The sequence below is a fragment of the Lithobates pipiens genome, unplaced genomic scaffold, assembly GCF_037356315.1.
Source record: "Lithobates pipiens isolate NorthernLeopardFrog02 unplaced genomic scaffold, aLitPip1_a1.2 Scaffold_8, whole genome shotgun sequence".
Lineage (NCBI taxonomy): Eukaryota > Metazoa > Chordata > Amphibia > Anura > Ranidae > Lithobates > Lithobates pipiens.
In genome coordinates this window covers 549309947-549333432 of record NW_027507903.1, presented here as the reverse complement: position 1 = coordinate 549333432, position 23486 = coordinate 549309947, and the positions used below count along the sequence as shown (strand labels likewise).

The 23486-nt window shown below is 45.1% G+C and overlaps 1 protein-coding gene across 2 annotated transcripts in view; it reads right to left on the bottom strand.

Moving 5' to 3' along the window:
• Positions 1-23486, bottom strand: part of PIWIL2 (piwi like RNA-mediated gene silencing 2) — a 666930-nt gene that overhangs the window by 480821 nt on the left and 162623 nt on the right. For both annotated transcript variants that reach the window (XM_077469839.1, XM_077469840.1), the window contains exon 4: positions 707-851. In XM_077469839.1, the coding sequence (XP_077325965.1) occupies positions 707-851 (145 nt within the window). The remainder of the gene's footprint in view (positions 1-706; positions 852-23486) is intronic.

The window sequence follows — 23486 nt, the reverse complement described above, 5'->3', positions numbered from 1 at the left end:
TTGTTGTGGTAAGTTTACACACAAAGCACACCCCAAAAAATGGAAAGATGAGCAAACTGTCAAAAAAGGAGATGTTTATGAAAAATAACAAACACAAAATTCACCCAAAAAATAACAAAAAATAAAATTGTGTAGATGCGACGATTTCAAAAATTGTATTGCTGAAATGAGTAAAAAAAGAGTCAGGAAATACGTTCGGGAGAAGTGTGTGTGACTATGAGCATCAAAAGAAGTTCCTTCTTGCAGCATTGTAAAGAACAAGAGAATGCGCTTCATGAAATAATTTTCTAACATTGCAGCGTTGCAAATGTGCTATATCGATTACGAGCAGTAGTTTTACCTGAGCGAGCGCTTCCGTGTCCGAATTTGATTGCGAGCATGCTTGGCACCTTGTCCGTCGGAGTAGGCTACACATGACCGGAGTATGTCCGATCGGAGCATTTTGTCGGAAAATATTTCCGGCAAGTTGGAAAAGTTGGTCCGTCGGATATTCAGACGGAAACAGTCCAATGCAGACCACACACAGTCGGAATATCCAACAAAACGCTCCGATAGGAAACATTCCGACGGAATCTCCGACCGTGTGTACAAGGGCTTAGACTCCAGAGATTTGCTGTTATTTGTATTGAAGGAATTTTTATGTTTGCTAGAGAATGAAATTTTAGCAGAAGAAAGGCTTCTCAATAGCAGCAGAAAAGGCACTTACCTGGCTCTTCCAAGAAAAACACTCATTGGCTCAATTTCACCCTTATGAACAGGCTCAGGTGGTTTGAAAGGAAGACGACTAGAAACACGTGGGAGTTGAGGGTCAAAGCTCTCTCCTAGGGCTGCAGTCCTGAGGAAGCCTCTCCCTGAACGAAAAAATGCAGCTCACAGTAAATCTAACAGACAAATTGATCTTTTAATCACTTAAGGACTGGAAGAATTTGCCCCATTAACCACTTCAATACCAGGCACTTCTCGCCCAGGACACTCTTCACCTTTCAGCACTGTCGCACTTTCAATGACAATTGCGCGGTCATGCTACACTGTACCCAATTTTTATCATTTTGTTCCCACAAATAGAGATTTCTTTTGGTGGTATTTGGTCCCCTCTGCAGTTTTTATTTTTTGCTAAACTAAAAAAGACATTTATGGGGGGAAAAAAACGTTTTTCTTTGTTTCGGTTATAAAAATTTGTTTTCTCTCCTTCACTGATGGGTATTGATGGGCATTGATGAGGCGGCGCTGATATGTAGACTTGATGGGTACTGATAGGCAGCACTGATTGGGACTGATGGGCACTAGCTTGCGGCTGTGATGGGCACTGACAGGCAGTACTGATTGGAACAGATGAGGTACTGACAGGTTTTACCGCTGGGCACTGACAGGCACTGTCATTCTATTTTTATTTATGGGCCAGTAACTGGCAGCTATGGTGGCACATCTGATGGGGCTGTGTTGATTATCAGCACAGAACGACCGACACACCCCAATACGGCACGGTGTCGTTTTAACTGACAATTGTATGGTGGCGCGATGCTCTACCCAAACAAAATTGAGGTCCTTTTTTCCCCATGAAGAGAGCTTTCTTTTGGTGGCATTTGATCACCTCTACTGTTTTTATTTTTTTGCGATATAAACAAGCAAAAAGTGTAAATTGAGGAAAAAAATGACTTATTTTTTACTTTTTGCTAGAATACATATCTCAAATAAAATACAGGCAGATATATATTCTTCTACATATTTTTGGTAAAAGAATAAATAAATAAAAAAAAACGCAATAAGCGTAGATTGATTTGCACAAAAGTATTTTTTATAATTTCTACGGTTATGGTGGAAATCTGCAATTTTTAGCAGAACTGCAACATTGCGGCGGACAAATCTGACCCCAAATTACACTTTTTAGGGACCAGTGACATTACATTGATCAGTACTATAAAAATGGACTGATCAATGTAAAAAAAAATGACACTGTCAGGGAAGGGGTTAACACTAGGGGGCGATCACTGGGTTAACTGTGTTCCCTAGGTGTGTTCTAACTGTAGGGGGGATATGCTGCCTGGGAAAAGACTGAGATCACTGTTCCCGATCACTGGAACAGTGGATCTCTGTTATGGCTCCTGTGAATGGGGATCCACCTTGTTTACAAAGGCAGATCCCCATTCTTCCTCTGTACTAGGTGATCGCGGGTTGCCGGCGGACACTGAGTCCGCCCGACCTGCAGGCACGCTCCAGCAGCTTGCAGCAGGCGCAAAAGCGTACCACCGACGGTGCGCGTCCGCAACGGCCCATCAAAGCAGCCTCATCAGTGCCCCCCCATCAGTGCAGCCTCATCAGTGCCCCCCGTCACCACAGCCTCATCAGTGCCTCCTATCATCACACATACTGACATTACACACAGAAACCATGACACCCAAACAATAGAAATTACTTTCTCGAGACAGGGGTACTTAGGAAATCTTTTTTTAGACCAGCAGGGGTACTTCACTATAAAAGGTTGAGAAATACTGCTCTACAGTAACCCATCAGCAGGACTCGACAAACCCCAGGCGCCAGGTCGCCAATGCGACCAGAAATCGCAACCTGGCGCCTAAGCTGCCACCAGCCCACTCACTATTGATGCCCCAGACATGCAGCAGCATGAACACTTACTGCCGTCCTCCTCCCTCCTCCACACTCAGCGGCAACGCGCTAAGTGTGTGAAACTGACAAGCAACGGAGCGAGGAGGATCTGTCAGATTTCATCTTGATGTCGGGATGGGCGGGACCCGGCCGGAGTGGGCAAGACCCAGCAGCTATCAAACACCAGCCAATGGGATCTGGGCGGGCAGCTACGTTTACATGGCCCCACCCCTTTCCTAAAGCAGCCCAATAGTTGGCTGGTGTTTGATAGCTGCTTAGTCTCGCCCACCGGCTGGGACCCACCCACCCCGACATCAAGCTCAAATCCGACAGATCAGTCTCTGTTACTTGTCAGTTTCACACCCCGGCTGGGTTCCGCCCATTTTGACATTAAGCTCAATTCTGACAGCTCCTCTGTTACATTTCAGTAACAGAGTGCTCCGTGTGAAACCTGCCAGCGCCAACCAGTGCCATCTGCCAGTGCCACCTGCCAGTGCCACCACCAAATTACCTATTAAAAGGGTACATCAAGACCCCTCTATAGCACAAGGCCTTAAATCTTTATGTGAAAAGAAAAATCTTATCATCCGCCCTGCAGATAAGGGGGGTGGCATAGTGGTATTAGATAAAACACGTTATATTGATGAAATGAATAGACTACTGAGTGATGCCACTACTTACAGCCCCCTATCAGGGGATCCTACCCTTAAATACAAAAAAGAACTTATAGAGATCATAGATGAAGGTTTCTCTCTGAACATCTTAAATAAGAAAGAGAGAATTCATGATCCCACTGGCTCCACGTATTCCGACAATATACCAACTCCCCAAGATACACAAGGATTCAGTGAATCCACCAGGCCGTCCAATTGTTAGTGGTATAGATTCCATCACCTCGCGAATAGGGAAATATATAGATTCCTACCTCCAGCCCCTAGTAAGGAATATACCATCTTATTTACAGGACACAGGCGACACAATCCGACTACTTGAGAATATACAGTATCATGATGATCTTATTTTAGTCACAGCAGACGTTTCTGCGTTGTATACTAGCATCCCACAGGACTTAGGCCTAGGAGCTGTTGAACTATTTCTTTCCAGGGATTCTACACTCCCTGTGATACATAGGAATTTCCTTATGCAAATATTAGAGTTTGCCATGTCTCACAATTACTTTTGGTTCCAGGGTACCTTTTACACCCAGACCAGAGGGGTTGCTATGGGGGCTAAATATGCACCCAGCCTGGCCAATTTGTTCATGGCCCAGTGGGAGGAGGATGTCGTCTATGCCCTTGATAGGCCAGAATTGGTGCTTTGGGCTAGGTATATAGACGACATCCTCCTCCTGTGGAGAGGCAGTAGGCCATCTCTGGATACCTTCATGGCAACCCTCAACAGTAATGACCGTGGTATTCAGCTGACCTTCGAGGCCAGTACAACTAGCATTCATTTTCTTGACCTAGAGGTTACAGTAGTGCAGAAACGCCTGGTCCTCAGAACCTTCTTCAAACCAACAGATCGGAATGGATACATTCCTGTTGATAGCTGCCATCATCGCCAATGGCTTAGTTCCATTCCACGTGGCCAATTTCTCAGGCTTGGACCTAACTGCACGAATACTAGTGACTTTATTTCTCAATCCTACACCATCCGTAAGAGGTTCTTGGACAAGGGCTATGATCCATGCGCCCTTGATGCTGATATCAAAGCAGCTCTACATACTGATAGGGCCTCTCTTATACAAAAGAAAGTCAAAACAAGAACAAATGACAAATTTAAATGGTCCTTCTTTACGACTTTCTCCACACAACACGACATAAAGAAAATCATTAATAGGCACTGGAAGGTATTAAGCAGTGACAAAATCCTAGGGGGAATAATTCCAGAGAAAGCCAGAACTATTTACAGGGGAGCCCGATCGATACAAAATGACATCTCCCCCAATGTAATAGATATCCATAAACCGATACAATTTTTCCCACAGAGCAAGGGATACTTCCCCTGCAGAAAATGCAATGTCTGCGTACACAACACGTTGGGTAGGGGGAAAAGTGATTCCTTCACATCCACAGCCACTTCACGTAGGTACCTTATGAAACTTTACCACTTGCACCACCAGGTATATTGTTTACTTGATCACATGTCCTTGTAACCAACAATACGTTGGCCGCACCATCCGTAACTTCTCTATCAGAGTCAACGAACACCTTAGTAAAATCAAAAAAGGCTGTGACAAACACACGGTCCCGAGACACTACCTCGAAAAACACAATAGAGACCCCACGGGTACACGCTTCCAAGTCATTGACAAATTCGTCCCGAACTGGAGGGGAGATTCATGCCTGAGGGGGGTGTCGCGCCTTGAGACATTTTGGATTTATGAATTGAGGTGCTACTCCCCCTTCGGCATGAACACAGATTGGGACATCAATAGTTTCATTAATCAGGCCTAACTTATTCAGTTATAGACCAATAATATCACACCTCACTTTTGCTACCTCTCCCGGTTTATATGCCTACTTTCTTCACCGATTCCTTGCATGTTCACATATTAACCTATGTAACACTTCACTTCCATGACACACATTCCATAATTTCTGGTTTGTGTCCTTTCTGCACGATACTTACTCTTATTTACATAAAAACGAACGAATTTTTGCATTTCAACTCAATTTTTTCACATGTCCCCCAATCCCTTCCCCATGTTCTATTATAGACATGTGGGATTACATTGCATTTCTTAACCTTATGCGATTTGGGACAGATGTTCTTTGGGAAACATATATTCACACATAGTTTCTTCAGCTGTATATCTGGCATAATCTGTGAATATGCTATATTTATCCCATTTTGAGCCCATCCTTGTGCCTTAGGTGCCCTAGGGTCTGCCTTGCTAAGGGGTGCGTAATTTCGAACGCACAGTATTTGACCCATTTTATTTATTTATTTTTTTTTTTTATATTTCATATTTCACATTTTTATTTGACATCATTTATTCATCACCAGTCTTTTATGTTAAGTTTCGGTGGGATGTCCGGGTCCCCCCCCTTTTTGTTTCCTTATTTCCGTCCTGCCACTTTATAATATTCTGCCTCTAAATGCAGGGATGTTTTGTGGTCGCCATGGTTACGTCGCGACCTGCCATTTGGTGCGGCATGACGCGACTACGTCCTTTGTATACATATTTTTTTGCTTGCCCTGGATACAATAAGTTCTCTGTGGATCACGGCGCATGACGTGACGTAGTTACGTCACAAGCCATGACGCATGCGTAATGTCGTCACGCACCCGATCGCCCTGATTCGTTCTGATGCCACTCTCCACGCCCTGCGGCGTGTGACGCACACCATGGGGAAATGGCGCCAAGTTCCGACACCCCTCCTCTCCCCTATATGCTTGTATAGCGATGCACTGTGTGACGTTCGCACGGACACGCCCCCACCCTGCGGACATGTGTCCTCCATAATCACTCCCACATCTAGTCATGTGACATGTACACCAAGTGATTGGTGGAGGCTTCTCTGTTACTCTGCACGTCATGACGTTTCTGGTCACCTGATCGGAATCTCTAGCCATAGAATAGCACGCAACAAGGGTTACCATGGTTACGCATACATACCTCTCGTTTGCATATCGCCAACAAACAAGTATGAAACATCTAATTTGCACAACGACTGATTGCCATTAGACATCACCACCCTGACCTTCATAGTTTCATTTGTGACGAATATAAATATGAACCAGTTCTCTCAGGTGATGTTATAACACAGTCTATATTGAATTAATATTACATGGCTGATCTTTTCGCATTAGTGCTAGATGTAATTTTGTACATGTCTTATGTGTGTATCAGACTTCCCTGGACGTATACGTTTGAGGAGGTCTAGATCAATATATGTAACTGATTTATTCATTATTATGGTTACTTATATCCATCGTTTATTGTTACTAAATTCAAATTAACCCCTTGTATGAGTAGGAAGGTTATATTAGATGATTTCAGTATTTGTTTATCACGTTTGAACATGCTTATCTTGATCTGATTAAATTGTTCATTGTATTTGTAAGAGGTGTCTGAGACAGGAGTCTCCGCCTCTTTGTAGGCGGAACTGTTTCTGACCCCTTATATATTTGTTAGCAATGTGGCGGGCCCCAACATGCCCCTGTCGAAGACATATGTGTCGAAACGCGTTGGGCTAGCTGTTGGCACCCTACATTGCTTTTAATTTCATTTTATTCTATTTTTTGTGATCACCAAGTCATTAATAACTTTTTGACTTTAATAAATTCCTATTTTATACCGTCTGACCCGCACCATGTGGAGCCCTTTCTTCTTTTTGTCCTCCCTTTTGGTCTAAACCCCTAAACATCTTCCTCCCCATTTGGGGAGATTGGAGTATCGGTGTAATGGGCCGCGTCTGAGCTGGATTTCCAACTACCTCGATGTTCCATCTGTGAAATACACCATCGAACATACAGCCGTTTGGAGTTCTTCCACCAGTTCAACGGACCTCCCTCCACACACTCCTTGGTCCCAGATTGAGACCTCAAGCCTTTTTAGACTCAACAGTCATATGACTGTGCGAGTCCAACAGAGCTGGTAAGAAGTATTTATCTACCTTCCCTGATGTTTACAGACAAGCTGATTCATATGAATACATCCGCTTAGTGTGATCTCTTCCTGCTTTGTGACTGTTCGGCCACCCCTGTGCCAGCTACATTGTGAAATTTGTGCCTAACCTATGGACTATTTCTTTAGCCATTTATATTATTTATATGATCTCTGTTACATGATCACTTTTTCAATTTATATTGATTATATTTATCACTATTGAAGCGCTACACTATATCAGTTCTAGATAGTGTAGGATACATCTCCTAACATCCAAATAATGAAATTTTAGTTCCTTCTCACCGGAGGGATTGGGACAAAAAGAGGGCAAAACAATTTCCTGGCTTCTATGAAAGCTGGATGCCACTTTCGGCAAAAAGGCCGGATCGGTCTTTAAAACTATCCGGTCCGGAAAAATAACGCAAAAGGGAGCCCTGACTGATAAGGCCTCCATCTCACTGACCCTCCTGGCAGTTGTTACTGCTACCAGAAACACTGTCTTCAGAGTAAGTTCTCTCAGAAAACACTCCTTTAAAGGCTCAAAGGGGGGTCCAGTTAAGCTCTGTAAAACTAAAGATAAATCCCATCTGGGAAAGGACAGACCCTGGACCGGTCTCTGTCTGGACAGGGCCCTAAAGAACCTGACTACCCATGGGTTGGCAGCCAAATGATCTTCCAAATAAACACTGAGGGCTGATACTTGACCCCTAAGGGTACTAATGGATAAGCCTTTATCTGCCCCACATTGTAAAAATTCCAAAACTGCGGAGGAGCTCCGTACTGGGAAAGAGCTCTCTGCGCACCACTTGTTGAAATGTAACCAGACCTTTCCATAGATCTGGCGAGTTTCCTTCTTCCTACTGTCCAGGAGGGTAGAATCTAGTCTCTCTGAAAATCCTTTAGATTTTAATAAACCCTCCTGAGTAGCCAGGCCGCTAACTTCCACTGGCATACTCGTGGGCAGAGGACTGGCACCTGAGAGAGGAGATCGTCCCGAGGGGGCAAGAGTAGGGGAGGTTCTACCGCCAACTGCTTTAGCATTGAGAACCATGCTCTCTTGGGCCAATGTGGAGCCACCAGAATCAGAGATGTGTTTTCCATTTGAAACTTTCTCAGAACTGCTGGCAACAACGCTGGAGGTGGGAAGGCATAGAAAGTTCTGAAGTGCCAATTCTGGTTCAAGGCGTCCACACCCAAGGCTCCCTCTCCCCTTTTTAGGGAGAAAAAACAGGGGGTTTTTGAATGGTTTCTGGACGCGAAAAGGTCCACCTCTGGAGACCCCCATCTCTTTATTATGAGATTGAAAACCTCCTGGTTGAGAACCCAATCGCCCTCCCTCAGCCTCTTTCGGCTGAGAAAGTCTGCTACAACGTTTTTCTCTCCCCTCAGGAAAACTGCTGAGAGCGAAAGGGTGTAGGTTTCGGCCCAGCTCAGGATCTCTGTCGCTAAAGACAACAGGGCTCCGCTTCTCGTGCCACCCTGCTTGTTTAAATAGGCCACTACGGAAGAGTTGTCCGACCGCACCTGAATGTGGTGACCCCGGAGCTCTTTTTTGAAGAATCTGAGGGCTAGCCCACTGCCCTTAATTCTTTCCAGTTGGACGATCGAGTCAACTCGCCGTCCTCCCAAGTGCCCTGGGCTAGAAGGGAACCCAAATGTGCCCCCCAACCTTTTCCACTTGCATCTGTGGTCACTACCCGAGAAACTGGGATGAGCCACAGACGCCCTTGCGACAGATTCGTCACTTTCCTCCACCACCAGAGGGATCTCTTTACCTGGTGTGGAATATGTACTAGGGTGTCTAGAGCCTCCTGACTGTGGTCCCATACCCCTAGGATGAAGGTCTGTAGGGGACAAAAATGTAGCCCTGCCCACTGCACTGCTGGGAGGGTAGATGTAAGGAGACCCAATACTGACATCAGAACCCTTATGGAAACCAGCTGGTTGCTCTGAAGAGAGGCCACCGCTCTGTCCAGCTTTTGTACCTTTTCTCTAGGTAGAAAAACTCTCAACAGTGTTGAGTCCAACAGGAAACCTAGATAGGAGATCTGTTGTGAAGGGATCAGGCTGGACTTTTCCAAGTTCAGAAGCCACCCCAGGTCTGTAAGGACCCCTTTGGTTAGATCGAGATCCTTGACCAACTGTGTTGGGGATGCTGCAAATAAAAGCAGGTTGTCCAGGTAGGCTATTATACATATCCCTTGGAGCCGAAGAAAGGCCATGGCTTCTGCCAGGACCTTGGTAAAATTGCGGGGTGCAGAGGATAGCCCGAATGGCAGGGCTTGAAACTGAAAATGTACTGTTTCTCCCCCTAAATCTATGGCAAGGCGTAGAAACTTCTGCGAGGCCTCCGCTATAGGGATGTGTAAATACGCGTCCCTTAGGTCCAGAGATACCATGAAACAGTTGCGGGGCAGAAGAGCCCTTACTGAAAAGATCGACTCCATGCGGAATCTTTTGTATGTCACTGAAGCGTTCAGGGGCTTTAAGTTCAGAATCAATCTGAACTTTCCTGAGGGTTTTTTCACTACGAAGATGTGAGAATAAAACCCCCTTCCCTCTTCTGCTTTTGGGACCCTGAGAATAACATCCTGATTCTCCAATTCCCTCAGAGCTTCTAGCAAGGCCTCGGCCTTTACCATGCACCTGGGTAGATGCGTGACAAGGAGCCTTTGAGGGGGTGGTCTTAAGAATTCCAAGAGGTACCCCCTTCTTATTACCCCTAAAATAAATTGATTGGGGGATATTGTCTCCCACTGTGGTAGAAAGGCCCACAGTCTTCCTCCCACTGTAGCTGGAATGTCACTGGGTTTTACGGGGCTGGACAGGAGGGCGAAAAATCGCCCCTCCTCCGCCCCTGCCTTTTTGGGGCCAGGTTTTCTTTTTCCCCTCTGGTTTAGGGGTTTCCCTACACCCTTGCGGACTAAACCCTTTTTTAGTTTGTACGGGGGTTTTCCGTTTAAGAGGAAAGGATTTTTTCCTGTGCGCTGTCCGGTCTAGAACAGTCTCTAGCCCTGGGCCAAAAAGGAGGTCCCCCGTCAGGGGTATCCCACATAGTTTTATCTTGGAGGCATTATCCCCTGGCCATGTTTTTAACCAGAGGGCCCTTCTGGCCGAATTGGCTAGAGCCGCCGTTCTGCCCAACATGCGGACGGACTCAGCAGAGGCATCTGCTATGTAAGCGATCCCTCGCAGCATAGTAGGGAAGGATGACAGAATGGTTTCCTTATCTGTGCCTGCCTCAATATGTTGTTGGATCTGTGCTCTAAATTGCGAGCCACAACTGTAACTGCCATTTCAGGCTTTAGATTGCCGATAGCCGAGTCCCACGTTTTTTTAAGCAGAGAGTCAATCCTTTTGTCCATGACATCTGCCAAGGCCCACATGTCTTCAAACGCCAAATCTGTGTGTCTGGAGACCTGGGAGAAAGCGGCATCCAATTTGGGATTTTTATTCCAAAGGCATGCCGGGTCCTCTGAAAATGGGAACCTTCTTTTGAGGGATCTAGATAAAAAGGGCTCTCTCTCCGGATCCTGCCACTCCTTTTTAACTGTTTCCATTAAAACTTTGTGCACTGGAAACACCCTTCTTTTTGGTTCCCCCAAACCTGAATACATTTGGTCATGCAGGGTTAGGGGCTTCTTATCCGTCTGGATACCGAGGGTTGTATAAATTGCCTTTAAGAGGTCCTCTACCTCATCAAGGGATAATTTTTATCTGGAGGCTTTCCTGGACCCCTCGTCCTGGTCCTCCCCCTCTGAACCCTCCTGGGAATCGGAAGAGGAACTGTCTGGAAGTTCCCTACCTGTCCCTGAAGGGCCTGCAACCTCTGTCCCCCCTGTACTAGCAGGTTGGAACGGAGCAGAACTCTGTGCTAGAGGTGGGGTTGTATCCTGGGGAGATGGACCCGTGGGAAGCTGACATTTTTCAAAAAGGGACCTAAAAGAAGAGAAGGTGGACAAGAGCTCTTTGACTGAATCTGCTAGTCCTGACTCCTGTTCAGATTCCCTTTCCCTAACGAGGGAGTCAATACAGCCTTTGCACAACACTTTGGTCCAAGATTCCCCTAAAATGTCCCTACAGGAGGCACACTTCTTTTTAGAGCTATGCGTAGACCTATTTTTTTCCGTAGCTTTCTGAAATAAGAAAAAAAGGAAAAAAGAAAAAACAGAAAAAAGACAAAGTCAATTCAAAGCTCGGGATACAACCCGGGGAGTGCACTAGACCCTTTTTTAAAAGAAGGAATCTGAGCCTCCCCTCCCCCCTGGCCACCCAGGGGGTCTGCCCCCCCCCCATGATAGAACCATACATTGGGGTGGGGGGATCCTAGATAGAGAGTACCCCTCCCCAGGGTGCTCTTACCTTAGAAATGCTGGAGATAGAGTCTGTTGTTTGAGCCTCAGCTTCCGACATGACTGCAGGTGGCTGCTTACTACAGAGTTCCACGCTGCCTGTGCGCGTTCCGAACTCATCTCCAGCTTGTGCCCGGCCCTCCTATCAGCTCCACGACCCGGAAGTCGAACGTATTCGAGGTCAAGCCTTCGCTTCCGCTGGATACGACGTCGCCCGTCGTTCGGCCCGCTCGGTTCAAAGAAAAAAAGGGGCGGACTGTACCCTTGTACAGGGAAATCTTTCGAACGGCTTGCCAGCTGCGTCCCTGTAGACACGATAGGAGTCCCCCACGACCTGAAGCCGCGCTCGACTAGGAAGGGGTGGCAGTACCTGGTGAGGTAAGTAAACCGTTCGGCCCGCTTGGTTTCGAACGGTTTGAACCCAGCTTTCTCCAAACGAAGCCCCTGCTTCTTTCAACCGGGTTCTGTAACGAAAAAATGGCCACAGCCTCCCCAACTGATCGGCCTGGTTCCTTGCACAGTGTCTCCCCGCCGGAGGAAACACTAATAACTGAGGTCCGGCAGGGGAAGTAAGAATTTATGGGCTGGCGCAGTGTTTCCAGAGGAAGAGGAGGAGTCTATCTCTCATAGTGGCTGTCCTGAAAGACGATTAGGGAAATTGCGATATTATCAGGTTATTTCTCACACACAGCATATGCATACAACAAATTACACCCCAAAATACATTCTGCTACTCTTCCCAAGTATGGCGATACCACATGTGAGGCTTTTACACAGCCTGGCCACATACAGAGCACCAACATTGAAGTAGTACGTTCAGGCGTTCTAGGAGCATAAACGACACATCTCATTCATTCCTACCCATCACACTTTTAAAGGTCCTGGACCACCAGGACAGTGAAATTACCCACAAAATTACCCCATTTTGGAAAGCAAACACCCCAATGTATATTCTATAAGACATGGGCTGCAAATAGGTACTCGGGTACTCCGATGGGCCGGGACAGGTACTCGGGTACTCCGATGGGCCGGGACAGGTACTCCGATGGGCCGGGACAGGTACTCCGATGGGCGGGGACAGGTACTCCGATGGGCCGGGACAGGTACTCCGATGGGCCGGGACAGGTACTCCGATGGGCCGGGACAGGTACTATGAGGGGTGGTGACAGGTCCTCTTTATTGGGGGGGGGGGGCAATCAGTGTGTGTTGGTGTACACTGTAGGCGGTAACGAGATGTTACCACAATCTCCTCCTCACACACGATCGGTGTGTGAGGAGGAGAACCCGGTAACATCTCGTTACCGCGGTTTGTTTACACTTTAGTGATTGGCTGTGAAAGGATCACAGCCGATCACATGGGTAAACAGCCGGCCAATGGCTGTTTACCAGCGTCAGTGACGAGCAGTGTTCCCGCGCGCATGCACCGTGCACAGTCGGGGTGTGACCATCTGTGATCGGCCGTGACTTCATCACGGCCGATCACGTGTTAAACAGCCAAAACCAATGGCTGTTCACCCCCGTCGGTGGCGAGCGGTGTCTCCGTGACACGCTGCCACCGAAGAAACAGGGATGCGCGCGCACGATCGCACGCATTCTCTGTTTAAACAGGAGGCCGTCATATGACGGCCTCCCGCCACAATAGGTGCGCTGCCTGGCCGTCATTTGACAGCCGGCGGTCAGCATCTAGTTAATATGACAATTTGGGGGGGTGGGGGTGAAATAATTTTGCAATGAATTGTGGGAAAAAAATCAAACGTGAAAAAAACACTCACTATTCCTCTTACTAAAGAACTTGGGCTGTCTACTTTAAAAAAAAAGGGTAATTTGGGGGGTATTTGTACTGTCCCATTATAAAACAGTACAGCACTGAGAAATACATAACGTTTATGTAGCAGGACAAAAGCACCAAGAATAAGGGTTCAAAACGATTATGCATATAAAGGCTTCGATGTCCGGCAGCCACCCGCAATCGTTCCACAGAGAGCCAGAACGGGGATCTGTCTATGTAAACAGATCTTTTTTTGTTTTTTGCGCAATCCTGCAACGTTATTGTTTGTGTACATCACACGACTGTGCAGTCGACGGTTAAAGCGACGCAGTGCCGTATCCCAAAAAATGGCCTGATCGGGAAGTGGGTAAATCCTTCCGGTCTGTAGGTGGTTAATTTAACAATCAGAAATAAAGCAATATCAAAATCAACATTTAAGCATGCAGGAACCAAAACCTTAGTCTCATGTATCCAACAAGATTTGCTGCGCCTTAATTGGCAAATAAAATTACCCACCCCTCCAAAGTTAAGTGACCCTCTCTATATCCCAAAATTTGAGGCCCAGAGGGTCTGGATTGCGATACAATTTAAAATGCCTAGAAACATTATGGGTCTTCAAACCTTTTTTGATGTTGTTTACACGTCCCCCTAAAATGGACATGTAGAGGTCTGGAGGTCTTGACAATATATTCAGGCCACAATCGCATTCAAGCATGTAAACAACACCAACAGTGCTGCATGTAATCAATTGCGTACTTGAATTCAGTACTTTTTATCAATCACTGAGGTCAAAAATTTCTTATGCTTTTTAATATTAAAGTGGTTGTTAAGCTACTTTCACATCTTCATAACATCCCCTCTGTTTTCTAATCCTGTGTGCCCGTGTGAGTGATTTATAAAAAAAATATACAAAAAAAGTCACTATACCTAATTTCAGAGCTCTTCTCAGCGATCACACGATCTGCTGGCTTTCTTCTCTCCCTCTGATAGATGCAGCGGGAAGGGCTGAGATTCCTCCACTTACATTCGGGAGAGGAAAGAGCCAGCCAATCGTGATCGCTAATGATAATAGATGGAGAACGCCTCAAAGTTTCCAAAATATGAATAGGTTTTGGATCTGCTTTGAGGAAAGCATCCGTTTTAATAACCAACGGCTGAAGAAAGAAATCTATATATTGTCCCAACCTAGCAGAGACGGTGGAGGGTTGACACTATATTTGTGGATCTTTGGCAAAAAATAAATAGGGGCTCTACAAAACAGAGGATCCACATAAGCAGCCTCTTTCTTGGTAAGGATACCCCTATTTTTTCCACCTTTAATCACTGTGTGCAATTAATCTTTGAATTGCAGCATAGGATCCTTATGCAATAACCTATAGGTATCCCAGTTGCTTAACAAGCAACCCATTTTTGCTTGATAACATTTACGGTATTTACGACAACTAAGCCACCCCCCATTGTCAGCAGGGCATGAGGATTTTCTTTTGATTCTCCAAAGACGTCATACCATTCCTAACAAATTGGGGATCTACCGATTTCCTCACTTTAAGCCCCTCCAAGTCCTTAGACACCATGTTCTTAAACACCTCTAGATATTTGTTATCCATGTTGAGGTAAAGATGGACTTATTACGGAGCTTTGAAAGAACACCTTCATGAGCTGCAACATCCCTGATGGGGTTCGACAGAAAATATTTGATGTTTACATTTCTGATGTATTTTTGTATACTTACATGTGTCTGAAATTTGTTGAGATTTTGTGTAGGTGCAAACTTAAGCCCTCTATCTAAAACATGTATCTCATCATCATTCAGAGAGATGCTGCTAAGATTAGATTCCTGCTTCTAGTGGAGTTTTGAACTTTTGCAGTCACCTACTCCCTCTTCCCCTTTTGCATTGCGGACAATTTTCCAAAAGTCCCCCAAAATCAGATAATATGGTGGGGGGTCCCCTCCCTGGTCTGCTCTGAGCCCCCGAAAAATCTCCCCTTCATAGGAGGCGTGATTCTATAGGGGCGCAAATCTATTATGGATGGGTACTTGTCCACTGCGTGGATATTGGGACCTCCCTCTGTTTGAATGTCTCCCACAGAGTTCTGAGTATTGACAAGTGTTTTCCCAATTTTGGGATAATGCTTGATCATAGGGAAAGAATCATTAAGAATTATCTCGATATGTGGACTGTTGCTGACCTCCTTTCATCCCTCTTCCCCTCCCATTTCCTCTATATTGATTATCTCTGTGGTGTGCAATATCTTCCACGGTCAGAGGAATCATATACATAAACAGGGTTCCCTCTAGGCATAGGTAATGGAGAGTCAACAACTAATTGGTTTAGAGGTGCTTTGCCAGGAACAGAATTAGGGAGGTTACCAGCACGACCACAATTTATATAAAAAAAGCACCTTTGTTGCGTGATTTTTTAGCCTCAGGTGTTATTAACCTACTTTTAGACTGGATAGGGGGGTCATCATCTATTCTTAGTGGCTTGTATGCCTGTGAGCGTCGTACCACCTGCAGGCATTCGAAAGTTAATATTAACCACTTGCCAACTGGGCACTTAAACCCCACCTCCTGCCCAGACCAATTTTCAGCTTTCAGTGCTCTCACACTTTGGGTACAGTATTACATGACTAATTGTCATTCAAATGATTGTTTTGTCCTTTTTTTCATACAAATATAGCTTTCTTTTGGTGGTATATGATCACCTCTGGGATTTTTAATTTTTGAGTTATAAAAAAAAAAATACTTTAAATTTTGAAAAATATAAATAAAATATATTTTTTCTTTGTTTCTGTGATAAAATTTTGCAAATTATGAATTTTTCTTCGTAAATTTTGGCCAATTTGGACAATTCATACTGCTACATATCTGATAAAAATAGCCCAAATTAGTGGATATTATTTGGTCTGTGTGAAAGTTAGAGAGTCTACAACCTGTGGTGCAAATCGTAAAAAATTGATCACACCTGATGTACTGGTAGGCTATCTCATTTCTTACAACCCGAACAAGCCAGAAAATACAAAGACCCTCCCCAAATGACCCCTTTTTTAAAAGTAGACACGCCAAGGTATTTAGTAAGATGCATGGTGAGTTTTTTATGTTGTAATTTTTTCCCACAATTCTTTGCAAAATAAAGATACCCCACCCCCCCACAAAATTGTCATTGTAATAGGTTCCCTCTCTCATATGGCATGTGTATACCACAAATGACAAAATACATTCTTCTACTCCTACTGAGTATGGCGATACCATGTGTGGGACTATTTCATAGCTTAGCTACAGAGAAGCCCAATATGCAGGGAGCACCATTAGGTGCACTAGGAGACCCTAGAGCACCAGGACAATGGAAATGGCCACAAAATGACTCCCTTTTGGAAAGCTAACATCCCAACGTATAATCTATGATGCATAATAAATCTTTTGAACAATTCATTTTTTGGGGGAAAATGTGGGGGTGAAAATGAAATTTTTTTTTATTTTTTTACACAAAATTGTCCTTTGAGAAGATATTTCCAACACAGCATGTACATAGCAAAAATAACACCCCAAAATACATTCTGATACTCCTCCCGAGTATGGCAATACCACGTGTGAGACTTTTAAACAGCCTGAGCGCATACATTGAAATAGCACCTTCGGGCATTCAAGGAGCAGCAATTACACATAATTCTGCGCCGCCCCCCACTCCCTCCTCACTGGCAGAGTGCCGAGAAAGCCACTGTTATTGTGTACATTACTGGATTAAAATATGGGGGGACGTCTAGCAGGGGGAGCTGTGGTTTTTACTTTAAAGTGGTTGTATTGTTCGCTTGGTGATTTTTACCTACAAGTAATCCTATAAGGCTTACCTGTAGGTAAGAAATATCTTGTTTAGCAGATTTTGACCCTGTATGGAGCCGCTGACGTCAGTGGAGCATGTGCTCTGCAGGTCCAGCGTATCCTGCCGGAACTTGCGCTCTGGCCACTCTCAGCACCGGAGGCAACGATCCCGGAAAAAACAGTGTGAACATGTCAGCTCCCTCAGCAATGACCGGGCGTGTTGCGGGAGCTTCGTTCTAAAGTATTTCATAATGTGCTAGTATGTAATGCATACTAGCATATTATGCTATGGTCTTGCAGATTTTTTTTTCCAGCGGTTTACTATTGCTTTAATGCAGAGAATGCATAAAAGTAAAAAAAAAAAACAAAAAAAAACAAACCTACCTTCAGTCCTTAGAAACACTTTAAGGGCTTGGTAAACTCCTACCACACAGCCACAAGGCAGCGGGATGGAGGGCCACTCTTAGACAAAAGAACACCATAAATAGGGCCCTCCAGCCTCCTATCATTTGCATCTTTAAAGACCAAGGTCAGTTTTATTCAAGTAGGAAACAGAAGGCTCAAAAGCCAAAGAACCTAATTTCTTGTAGCATTCCTCCTCCATGGGGTAATAATGATGAAAATGCTTAAGTGGTGTCCAGTGAGCACAATCAGCATACATCACTTTTTCTGAGGGGCCACTAAAAAGTACTTGGGACTTAGGTGGCCTCTAGCACCCAAAACCATTGACTTTCAGGACGAAGATTCAGGAAGTGGTACTTCAGATTAGTGCGCATGAAATCTGGCAGAAGTCCACCTTGCCCTACTGCATTCTAAGACCCTGAGATTTCTCCTTCAATGACTTGTCTACTTAGGATATCTGCTCCCCTATAGCTTCCGACTCTTGAAGATGATCCTCAGATATCTCATCCTCCCACAAAAGAGGGGAAGGAGAGGGCCCATCCTTTCTTAACATAACCAAAAAGGAGAAGTGTGCCCTCGAAAGAGTGCAAATACCTGATAAGGGCAGGGATTGCGGGTCGGCCTGTGAATGGGGTTCTCCCTACCTTATAGAGGAATCATGGCTTGCTGGCCATCTATAAGCCCTTTATACCATATAAGAAGTGTACGCATAGCCAAACACAAAGTGGCAGCCTACCCCTAGGCAGGAGTCCCTAATAATTGCTGCACTCTATAAGCTGGGGGTATGTGCTGTATCCTGAAGTATCGTTGTCTGTATGGCTTTAGAAATCACACATGCTTCTTTCACAGGGAAAGGGTAAAATTAACATGTACCACAAGCACACTATGCTGGCCACTATTAGAAAAGTTCTAAATGTTTATTGTGTGACTATTAGAGAAACTATTAGAAAAACAAGAACCCCGAGACTGATTTTTAAGATGACTTCTGAGCACGTATTAGCTTGCTGTATCGTTTTGCTTTAACTCCATAGTAAGTTTCAGGATTAGACAACCATATATGGTATGACAAAACTACAGAACTACAGAAAACACTATTAGCCAAATAAAGTACCATTTTGTACCAAGCATGCTGTGTTTCCTCAGCCAATAGAAGTGTTGAGGCTATATTATTGTCGGTATTAGGAGGGGAGTTGTACATCTCTGTGTGATTCTTACTGCATTTTTTGGCTTGTAAGCATCATCCTTTTGTGTGACGCATCAGAAATGCATTGTCTGCTTCTCAATACATCTGGAGTTTGAGTGATCACAAGAGAAGAATAATCCTAAAATTTTTGGTCCTATGCCGGAAACAACTGGTGCGCATTTCGGGTCAGATGGTAACGACAAAACTTCGGTGAGTATTGGACTTCGAAGCTCACTGAGAATTACAAGTCCCTGAGGAGCTGCCTGGGGTGTGGCTGGATGGAGGAGGGTGTGAGAGTTGTGCACAGGTGTCTCACCTCCACCCACCCCACGCTCTTGTTTGAGAATGTCTGACATGGGAATGCACTGTGCGGAAGCCTCTACTGCTCTGGATTGCTGCATGGAATGAGTGCCTGGTCTCTCGGGGCGCTGCTTGGTTTCCTGATCTGTCTTTTCCTGATATTCTCTTCCCCCTGCTGGAGCGCTGTTGAAAGCTGATGCCGAACACCGTGGAGCCATCGGTCTGTGACATCGGCTTGACCGAGTGGCGGTGGGCGGCTTGCGAGGCTGTGTGAGGTCGGAGAAGGCGGAAGATTCTGTGAGTGGCACCGAGATATGCCGAAACCTGCCAAGTACAACTGAGGGAAGCCCCGCGGCTGATTCCGGCTGACTCAGACACCACAAGATCCCCGGGGCAGCCTGGTCGTGTGGAAACAAGCCGATTTGTTGGAGGAGATAGAGCTGTGTATCTCGGAAGCCTCGGAGGTCCTGGTCTGCCTGAAAAACATCTGAGCGAGCGGGGGTAGTCCCTCCATTGATCTCACGGTAAAGGGAGAGGGGGAGGAAAAAGGAAAACAATAAACAAGAGATAATAAGCAAGACTGAAAGACGAGGAGCCCTCCTCCCTCTAGCAAAAACGTGTGTATTTACTGTGCAACCGGAGCACCTTGTTGGGGACACAATATAATGCCAGTGCTATAAGGATGAAAACCGAGGGAGCGAGAGGAGGTGGCGAAGGGTGGGGGGTTGCTGATGGTGTAACTTGTGCCCCACTTTCAGTCCTTGTCTCTTTTTTTTTTTCTTTTCTTTCTTTTTTTGGTAGAGGGGCTGGATCTATCCCTCATTATTGGCCAAACTCTTGTTAGGGTGCTGTCACAAGAATTTAGCCTGCATTAATTTATAGCATGTTTATCATGCTCAGTAAAAGGGCCACTGAAGACATGTCACATCATGAGGGGGGTCAAAAAACACGCTCAGTGAAAGAAAAGGCGAACCAGGCCTCTGCGGCAGCAGCCGCAGCAAAGCTTGAACGCTATTGCCCATGCGACTTCACCAACGAGAGGAGGCCATCATCAGCTGGCGGGGCAACTAAAGCAGCAGGGAGTGCCATTGGACAGGAGAAGCCATAGCCAACTGGTATCAAATCCCACTACCCCATTCACTAGGAAAAATTTGAATAATACGGGCCCAGGGGAGGGTAAAATGGCCCATACTTTAGTAAGCTCGGAAGAACCCCCCTTGGCAGATGAACCCATGTTGAGGGATATACTAGCTGTAAATGAGTGTAGAGATTATACTTGGCCTTGATTGTCAGTTGAATAGTATTAAAAACAAACTAGTCTCAATGAGTCCAGTGTTGGGTAAAACTGTGGAAAGAACCACTGCACTTGAGGGAAGACTAAGTTATGTTGAGGACGTGCTCTTCCCACTACAGCAAAAAAAAAAAAAAAATCACAGGGTTACAGAAACAGATGGCCATGCAGGCAGCAAAAATTTATAAAATTGTTTGATAGGCTTGCCAGAGGGGAGCGAGGGTTCTAACCCTATAGCTTTTTTGGAAAGCTGGTTCAAAGAGTTGTTAGGTGATACCATCTTTACACCATTATTTGGCATAGAAAGAGCCCATCGAGTCTCCTCTAGATCTTGGCAGCCCGAAGAACGCACTAGACCAGTACTCCTGAAACTTGTGAATCATAACTACTGAATGATCTTATTACGCAAGGCCAGAGAACTGGGGGACATCTTCTATAGGGGAGCTAGAGTTTCATTTTAGCCAGATTTACAAAAACTGAGGGCAGAGTGCATCCCTGTTAAGCACACTCTTCAAAAATATAAGATTACCTACGCTTTGCTATACCATGCCCGCCTACGGATGACTGCTTTCGGTTTCACCTTATTTTTTTTAATGCGCCGGAGTAGCATTTATTTGTTCATGTTGCTCATACAGAAAAAAACTGAACTTGATTGTTCCTATATATTTATTTAATAGGGGGGGGTAGTAAAAATAGGCTGGAGAGGTGCACTATGGCATTAACCACGTTTGTTGATTTCGTTAGCACTAAGTTGATTGTTAAACACTTTTTTTTTTTTCCCCCCTCACACGTGAATTGCGGCACTATGGTATTTATTTTTTTAGAATAAAATAGTAATGGCACAAAGTAAAGAAATCTTGCTAGCTTTCAAATGTTTATTAAGAAAAAGGGGGGGGGAAAAAATCACCAAATTTTTATTTATTTTTTTACCACATGTGAATGGCACCACTCTGGTATTTATTTATTGGGCAATGCACACGAGTACTGGGAGTGTTGGGACGCAACGGAGTATGGGGGGGCGAGTTGATCCCCCCCCCCCATTCTTCTCCTCTGCGCTGCTTTCAATCTTATCTATGCAAACTAATAGAGTAAGCATAGTCTCGTGGAACGTTCGGGGCTTTGGTGACCAAAATAAAAGAGCTGTGGTCCTGTCAGAATTGGAGGAGAGGGGTCCCAACCTATTGTTTTTGCAGGAGACACACTTGACCCCAACTACAGCCTCAGTTAACAATTCGAAAAGTTGTAAAGCTTACTATCACTCCTTTTACTCCTCCTATTCAAGGGGAGTGAGTATTCTGGTCAGGAGGGGAGTGGATTTTCTTTGTAGAGAGTCTTCCATTGATAAAGAAGGTAGGTGTGTATTCTTGTATTGCCCGATTGGCAAACATCTATATACCCCGCCCTTTTAAATTAGAGGTCCTGTATAAGTTATTTGCGTTTGGTCTGGATAAACCAGGAATTTCAATATTAGCTCTAGGTGATTTTAACCAAGTACTACACAGGAGCCTGGATAGAATTCCCATGCCTGATGGACTCAAGGCTGTGGGGGAGAGTCGGCTGAAGCGCCTTCTGTTGGAAATAGTGATCTATGTTGGAAAGTAAAATAGTGATCTATGTTGGATATCATAGTGATCTATGATATCTGTTGGAAAGAGTGATCTATGGCGAACATAGCATTCGCAAATAAGGCTGTATTCTTGTTTCTCAAGCTCCTACCGTACCCTTTCTAGAATAGATATGGTGTTGGGGAACAGGGAGGCGATCATGTTAGTGCAGGAAATAGAATATGGCCTAAGAGGGGTCTCAGATCACTCCCCTTTGACCATTACTATAAGCGCAGAGGGTAGAATCTGCCCTGGGGGTGGAAGATTAACTGTTGGCTGGAACTGATTGATAACCCAAACGTATTGATTTCTAGGATAAGAGTATTCCTGCAAATCAATGAGGGTACAGCAGCACCTGGAGTGGTCTGGGACTCCTTTAAGGCCTATCTTAGAGGTCTGTTAATCCAGCAAGTGACATTAATCAAGAGAAAATCGAGGGTGCAGGAAAGGGAAATAAGAAAAGGAGTTGCCCAAGCAGAGAGATCGTACATAGAAAACCCGACTCCGGATAGACAGAAGGAATGATTAAATAGACAAACCAATAATATGATACTTATAAAGAGGGCGGAAATTAGGTGAATATTCCAACGTCAGCATTACTTTGGCGAAGGGGAGAGAGTGGGTTGTACCATCTCCCTTTTGATTGAAACTAATAATTCCCCCACTGCGATTCAGGTGATTAAGACGCCAAATGGGGCCCTTGCTACCAGCCCAACAAAGATAATGTATGTACTCGGTAATCACTATGAAGCCTTATATAGGTCTACCAAGAAGGGGGGCGAAGCAACAATGGTTGATTTTTTTATGCCAATTGACAATTCCAAACTTATCAGAGTATGACCAAATAGACCTTGAAGCACCAGTGACACTAGAAGAGCTAAAAAGTGCAGTAGCAAGAATGCCAAACCAAAAATCTCCAGGCCCGGATGGGCTGCCAATAGAAATCTATAAGCGTTACGGTGAAGTACTATTGCCTGAGCTCTTAGAAACATCGAAGTGGGCAAACTCCCACTAAAGAGGGGAAAGACCAACATGAGGTTTCTTGTATCGGCCAATCTCTTTGTTATGGTCTGATGTTAAAAATCTTAGCCAAAGTTTTGGTGGCCCGTTTAAATAAATATATACATAAATTAATACATCCAGAGCAGTCAGGCGTTATCCCTGGTAGGACAACTAGTACCAACATTAGAAAAGCCGGTGTAGAGCTTCCTGAATGAGTGACACTGGACCGAATACATAGGGCACTTGGACCCAGATCTCCAGACCCAGAAAGACCCATGGATGTGATCTGCAGGATTCATCACTACACCCACAAGGAGCAGATCATTAAGGCAGCGTGGGAATCGGGAGTCCCGGAATTTGATGGTGCAGCTATTAAAATCCTCCCAGATCTCTCCCGCACTACACTTCAACGGAGGGCACTTCTCAAACCCTTGCTAGAACTCGCCAGACGACAGAATTTCACATACAGATGGGGATACCCGCTCTAGGTAACATTCCGGAGAGATCAGAGATCCTTCACACTCCGGAAACCGGCATCGCTTCCA